This window comes from Habropoda laboriosa, unplaced genomic scaffold (assembly GCF_001263275.1).
Source record: "Habropoda laboriosa isolate 0110345459 unplaced genomic scaffold, ASM126327v1 scaffold806, whole genome shotgun sequence".
NCBI classification, from domain to species: Eukaryota; Metazoa; Arthropoda; class Insecta; order Hymenoptera; family Apidae; genus Habropoda; species Habropoda laboriosa.
This window is the reverse complement of record NW_017100897.1, coordinates 149,602-156,857: the sequence shown is the minus strand read 5'-3', so window position 1 is coordinate 156,857 and position 7,256 is coordinate 149,602. Positions and strand designations below refer to the sequence as shown.

At 33.2% G+C, this 7,256-nt stretch overlaps 1 protein-coding gene across 1 annotated transcript in view; it reads left to right on the top strand.

Annotated features, from left to right (window-relative positions):
• LOC108577530 overlaps positions 1-7,256 on the top strand; it is a 35,406-nt gene that overhangs the window by 23,885 nt on the left and 4,265 nt on the right. Inside the window, exon 4 of the mRNA XM_017940709.1 lies at positions 1,398-1,500. Coding sequence (XP_017796198.1) covers positions 1,398-1,500 — 103 coding nt within the window. The remainder of the gene's footprint in view (positions 1-1,397; positions 1,501-7,256) is intronic.

Here is a 7,256-nt window from a genome sequence, read left to right as displayed (position 1 = left end):
TTCTAAAGCAAAAATTAAAATTTTACTAAAGTTTTTTACTTAAATTTTCCCTTATCTTTTCCAAAGAAATATCAAGTTTCTTTTTCTATACTATAAGACAAAGGATCTCTTCGTATTTTATGTCATAAAGTGCTATTAATCGATTAACAACAAAGTAACAAAGTTAACGAAAGAGTCATCGGTAAAATTACGTACTTATACATAACTAATTATTATTTGTTTAAGCCGCTCCCTCAAACTCGTTAAAAGTTTCAATTTTTCGGACATTTGTGAGTTATACAAAAAATTTCAAAAGCAGTTAATATCACTAGTAGTTGAAACGTATTTTTCCGCGTCGAGTCGATTAAAGCGATTGAAAATGTTTTAATTGTTTCTCTCGTTCCTGTTAGAAAAGGAGAAAAGGGAAAATATGAATATTAAGCATTCTCACAAGTCTCTCGCGTGTCATTTTATTTAAAGGGGTATTCTGGTCTAGAATGCCATTTATTAGGTCATCTTTAGGATTTCTTTCCAGGGCAACAATAATACATTTCGTAAAAGTCTTTTGCACGCACACTTGTCGATACTTAAAGTATATAAATTATTTTTTTTGAAAGTGAAAATAATCAAAATTGCACGAGTCGTACTTGATTTTATGAAGTCCCTTTAAAAAAACGTGTCTTACTGGCTGACACGTTTCCGGTCATTCTGCTAATCGAAAACAAAAAAATCAAGAAGCATCTTGATCGGTATAAATGTAGCTATCATGTGAACCAAAATAAAGTAAAAATCTAGATTATTAAAAAAACGTCGACACTTTGAATTTGGAGTATTAATTTCTTAAATATGTTTTTGTCATCACCATGCTAAAAAAGTAAGAAAAGGACCACGAATTAAAAAAATTTTGATTCATGCGATAACGACACATGTGTTGCAGATTCTCTCAAAATTTTAAGTCAAGATTTAGAACATTAAATATCCTGTCAGCCATTTCAAGAAATGAGGTTTTGTGAAAAACACGTTCAAAGATTTCCCTTTAAATTTTTAAAGAATTACCTTTAACTTTAAATCTACTAGTTCAGAACCATAAAGTAGAATTCATACTAATCCTTTTGCAGACATATTTTCGAACACGTACAATTTAAGAAACTGCAAAAAAAGAATTCGACTTTTTGAAAATTCCAAAGCAGAATACGTCCTTAAGACGCGGAAAGCACACACTTGGGCGCTAATTAATTTGTGTGAAGTTGCCGAAGGAGGCGGCGGATCAAAGGTGACCACAGTCTACTGGCCACTTGCAAGTGTCGAATAACGTGTTACACATACGTATGTGTGGATGTGTGTATTGGTCGGTTGATAAAAATCGGCCGCATTTACTGCACAGCTTGTTCATTCAAGAGACCTATCGATCGTTGTAGGGTCAACCTAACTCTAGGACGGGCGTATGTGACGATGACATCATGGAAATCAGAAATGGCAGGAGCGTGTTTCAAATGTGCGGCTGGAACAGCGGCCAGCATTGTAAGTAAGATTTCCTTTGTGTCTCGCGTTAAAATTTTTTCATTTAAGCCGCAGCCTCGTGCTTTAATCTTCCACTGTTTTCGTGAATATGTATTTTCCGCGAAAAGGTGTATCAGGAATATTTGACAAATCCTATTATTTACTGGGTTGTCCGGAAAATTTGTAAGTAAATTTTATATTTTAAAGTAACAATTTCCTTATTCTATAAAATATGTACCGTTTTCTTCTACAAATTTCCCCCTGTCTTCCCAATAATTTGGACATTCCATTTTGTCAAAAATTTTGCTTCTTTTGTACATTCTCCGAGATCGAAATTTTCAATTGTAAATTTTGCAAAGTATTTGTGAAGAATTTTTTTTGACAGACTAATTTCTTCTTAAATACAGTGTTTATTGGAAATCGCGGTGCAAGTAGAAAGGGGGCGTTTCTCCCGTGCAAAGGTAAGTCGAAAATGTAGAATGACGATTTTTGATACAAGGCTTCCTTTTCTAGAAAATCGATTACGAAGTTCCGCCGAGTACGCGAGCACTTGAGAGGTAACGAGAGTAGGTTGAACGGGTTCCTTCGCACTTAGGCGCTCTGTCCGTATTTGTAAACAATGTTACGATTTGGTTCGGATTTAATTGCTACGCTAAGCTCCAATGATACATTTACAGTTACACGAATCAATATTGGAACACCCTTTAAAACAGTCTAATTTTTTTTAAATTGACCAAACGACTTGATTTTATTTTTTGAGAAGTTAGAAGTATTAGTTTACTATTATAGATGACGTGTACGAAAAATTTTGAGAAAATTGCAATTGACCGGAATGATGAAAAAAATTAGAGAGTTTTTAATTTTCATTTAAACAATAAACCACGATTTTCACGATATGAGCTAAAAGGACCATATTCAGCTAGTGTCCGCTCTGTTCTTTGTATCACTCGTCGATTAGGAAATCGCACTGCACAGGGTGAGGCTGCAGCAGAAGCATTTCCACTACAAGCAGGGCCGTATGTACCACAAGGCGCATTAGACGCAAACTGGGGCTACACTTTAAAACCTTGCTCCTTAAAAACAGTATAAGAAACAGTCTAGTTATAGTTGTAAAATAAAATACTTATTTTTAAATATTATTATTGTTTATTTATTTACTTTCAGCTTCATGGCTGTGAAGAGGAATTGGTTTACAATACGTTATTTCCTTACTCATTCATGCTTCATTTTGTTTCGTCATTCATACTCATTCTTTGGTTACCTATTTCCTAACTGTGTATATTCTTATTAATAATTTTATCTAACCTAACCTAACTTATTCCTACTCTCCTTCTCTTATTACATTCTTTTTTTTTTCTTTTCGTTTCTTTTTCCTTTCTATTGCACTTTTTCTCTTTAGTTTTATCGTCCTCCTACCATATCATAGCCCTCTCTTTTTCCTTTTCATTTTTCTTCTTATGTGCTCCACTTAACCATTTCTCTACCCTCTCAACCTTTCTACCGCTCACCACTTCCTCTCACTTATTTTCAAATATTAAATTCGTAATATAAAAACAAGAAGCCGCTGAAAACGGAAACGCCAAATGTATGAGGACCCGCTGTTCATCAAGATGGCGACGTCGACGGGAACTTTTGCAGACCAAATGTTAAGTGTCGTCTAGGAGAGTCTCAGGAAATCTTATGCAGTCCTTCGAGTATCTAAAGTGCAATGACTTTCCCGGACGATAAAACATTTGGTCGCCAGGGTAAATTTGAACTGATTTATTTTTATACTTTTTTCAACACGTTTGTTACCACGATTCTGTTCAAGCATCGCCCACTATCCTTCGAACTACTTTGACTTACATTTTTAATATTTATATTTTCTTCAGTTTTACACCTAATATTTAGTAAATACTCAAACTGTGCATTTTTTCTGATGTATCATATGTAGATAATACTGTTTTATCATGGGAGTTAGTTTATCAGATATAGCGAACGTAGCGAACGTGTTAATCCAAATATATGTATATTAATTTTGTGTTATTTTTATTTTGTTAAAATGAGTTATTATGGAAATCTCGTCTTTTAGTTTCAATAAACTTAAAAAAGAATTTGTACAAATTTGATTAACTGAAATAAACTTGTTCTTTTGAGCCTTCATGTTGCCCCTAGGGCCTCCAAAAGTATAAATACGGCCCTGACTAGGAGCACCAAGTGCAAGAATCATGTCTGCGTATTCACGATTACTTTAATTCAAAGGTTAGTTAGAGGAAATAAGAATGAGAAGAGACAAACCATGACATTGCTACAAATCAGGATATTGTTTACAGATACGAACGGAGTACCTAAGTGCGAAGGAACCCGTTCAACCGAGTCTCGTGACCTTTTGCGTGCACGCGTACTTGGCGGAACTTTATAATTGATTTTCTGGGAAACGAAGCCTTGTATCAAAAATTGTCATTCTATATTTTCGATTAAGTTTCGCACGGGGAATCACCCACTTTCGGTTTGTACCACGATTTTCGGTGCATCTTGTTTAACATATTTCATTTGTTGTTTCAGAGGCATTTTTCCATTTTAGTTTAATAAAAGTATAACGTATCTTTTGCTGTTTCAAAGACAGTTTTTCCTTTTTGGTAAAAGAGAAACATCAAGTATCGGAAATGTACTCTATTTTCTTCCATTTTCGAAATGCTATAACTTCGAGAAAAAATTAATAATTGTAACAATTGGACTTTTTGGAATTTTTCATCGAGTTTTATTTGTTCCAACGTATTCAAACTAATATGTTATTAGTATTCTTGATACTTTATATGCAAACAGTAAGGGTTAAACAAAAGTTAAACTTTGCGTTAAAAGTTTCACACGATGCAATATTTATGTAATAGAAATATCTTTTTATTTTTATTATTTAAGATGTATTCATATTCTAGTGAAATTTTTTGTATCTTTGCTGCGTTTCATTTTTTAGAGTAGCACGAAGTATCAACTAGTTTTATTAAAATCTCTTTCGAAAAGTTCCGTTTCGAAAGTTCTTTGAACAATTTTTTTCCTTGATTTCGTCAAATTGATATTCACTTCTATTTCTTTGGTAAGTATTTTTTAAAATAAATAATCAGGAAAAATGAATATTTTGGGCAGTATAAATAATCAATTGTCAGTATTAAATCGCATTTTGTCAGTAAAATTTGGTTTATTTGGTCGGTATTAATTTGTTTCTTGGTCAATAAGATTCAAATTTTTGGTTAGGTTAGGTTAGCTTATTTAATATACCGACAAATTATTATGTTTACCAATATTTTAATGAAAATACTAACAGTTTTTGTATTAATCAATGTAATACTGACTACTTATATTTTAAGTACTGACCATTTATCAAAATTTATTAAAATTCTTTTTAAATACTGATCCAATAAAAGCAGCCATTGATATTTTACAGCAAAGCCCTTATGTGCAATGGCCTTTTCTACCATCTATGCATTACAGATATTGTTTCGTCATGAAAAAGAACTTTCTTAGATATGGATTTCTAAATCAAACATGTTTATAAATTTTGTCATTTACAGTAACTTAGAATAATTTACACAGAACAATACAGAGATTTTAGTAACTAGGCTGAGTTACAGTTCTGTTCTAAGCGAGGTTAGAAAGAAATCGTAGAAAATAATTTTTGCATGATTTAACGATCACTATCATCGTAACTCACGATTCTTTTAAATTGTTTATACACTTCTTGAAATTTTTCGTGACAATTTCTTATGAACAATTAATCTTAATTCATTTTTTAAAATCATCTTTCGAAATAAAAGGGCGCAAATACGTTTTATTTTTGCAAATAAAATATAGAAAATACAAAATATGCAATTGAAACGTTTGAATACTTCAAATAATTTTCAAAAAAAAAAATAAAAAAATGAAACATCTTGTGAAGTATTGTATTCGTTGACCTCGTCTTGCATCTCCTATACGCTGCACGACTGTGGGCGCAGATTTATGTAAAAAAAAAAGAAGAATGCATCGACGCGCTCGCGAAAAAAATCGTGTCATAGCATAGCGGTGTTCATTAAACCATGCAAAATTTTCTGCCGCGATTTTTTTTGCATTAATATCGCATAAAATTTGAATAATTTTATAGCTCAATTTCTCATTAAGAAGATTTATATGAGGTGTTTTTGTTTGCTTTATCCGGTTCCATATTTCTGCCGCCTCCAGCGATACAAAAATGTGTCAGCGAAAAGTTGTTCGATTAAATAAGATAAATATTCTGACTAACAATTTGAATTGTCAAATTCATTTTTCCGAATTTTTAAACGTATCTTTATAAGCAAAAATTACGACAATTGGAGGGAAATAGGAAACCTGCAAATCTGTTGATCATTCAGCTGACTTTTCAACTATTTCTTATGGGGTTACATAGAAAATCGAGTGCATAACGAGGATAAATCGAGGTAAATCGAAATCTCACCACACCAAGAAACAGTCTTTTTTTTTAACTTTATATAAATATCCAATAAATATGCGGGATCAGAAATATAAACAGATATTTATTTTACAAAATATAAGAATAACTGTAATACTATGACACACGCTTCTCGACTTTTCCAAACACACTGTCCCTTCATCCCTCGCACGCCGTACTGTATAGCCAGGCCCTTTGTGGGCCTCTCGTTGGGCCTGGCTATCGTCGCTCGTCGCCCGCTTTCCCTCTCATGCTCGCCACATTTGCTTAAAACTACTCTTTCTCAAAGTTACGATACTACAATACAATATTCAAAAATTCAGCAAATATGAAAAAATACATGGTTGAAAAACGTTTCTACAAATTATAAATGAAAATTACAGAAGTCTCGAAGAATTCCAATTTTTTTAGATTGTATAACTAGTTTGAAATTTCTTGTGAGAAGATTTATTACAAAGAATAGTGGATTGTAGTCTAAAAAAAATCCAAATATCATCCGAAAGTGACAATCCTATATAATACATGATAATATTAGCAAAGGGAGTGTGATTCTTGCTAAAAATATCGATCACAGAAAAATGAGTATAGATGAATTTTTGTACAAAATAAATTTCATTCTTTGGACGTGCGTGTCAAAGCAAACCTACACAACACACATACACACATTAAATTCAAATTTATTTCCTCTCTCAAATTAATTACTCGATTCGCTTTCAAAGCCAAGTAACTTCGACAACTTTCGCCTTTAACTGTAGTTCTTCAAACGGTTGCAACTTTACGGTTTCTCATTATCTTACCTTAGCTCTCGATTTTCCGGCTACCTGCTTCGAAATTAATAAATCCTCGAAATGAACCTTGACGAGAAGATCGCCATTCCCGATTAACACTAGAACAACCTAAGTTGAACGTAGCAAATTTTCTCCCTTCCGGTGCATTCAGATAGAACTACTTACACAAAGACCTTCCAAATTGAAATCATCAATAGAAACTAAATTGGCATATACACCATCCCTTCATTTACGCGGTCAGATAGGTTCAATTTTCTACAATCTTTCGTTGAATTTCTTACACATCAAAGAGGCGCAAATTCTTACTTGAACGTACTAATTACATAACTTTGACCTTTTTGGTTTTCTTTTAACCTCTTGTCCTATGATTTAAGTTTCGATGGCGCGTGCCATTGCTACGTATACCTTTCGTACCTCAGGGCCTCCGGTTTCGGTCAGTCCATTCAAGGAGTTTACCTGGGATAGGGGCGGCGACAGCGACTACCGCAGGATTTAATTCACGCAAGTTTATTGACTATCGGTTTCTGTACAGAGGCGTTCCTTGATGC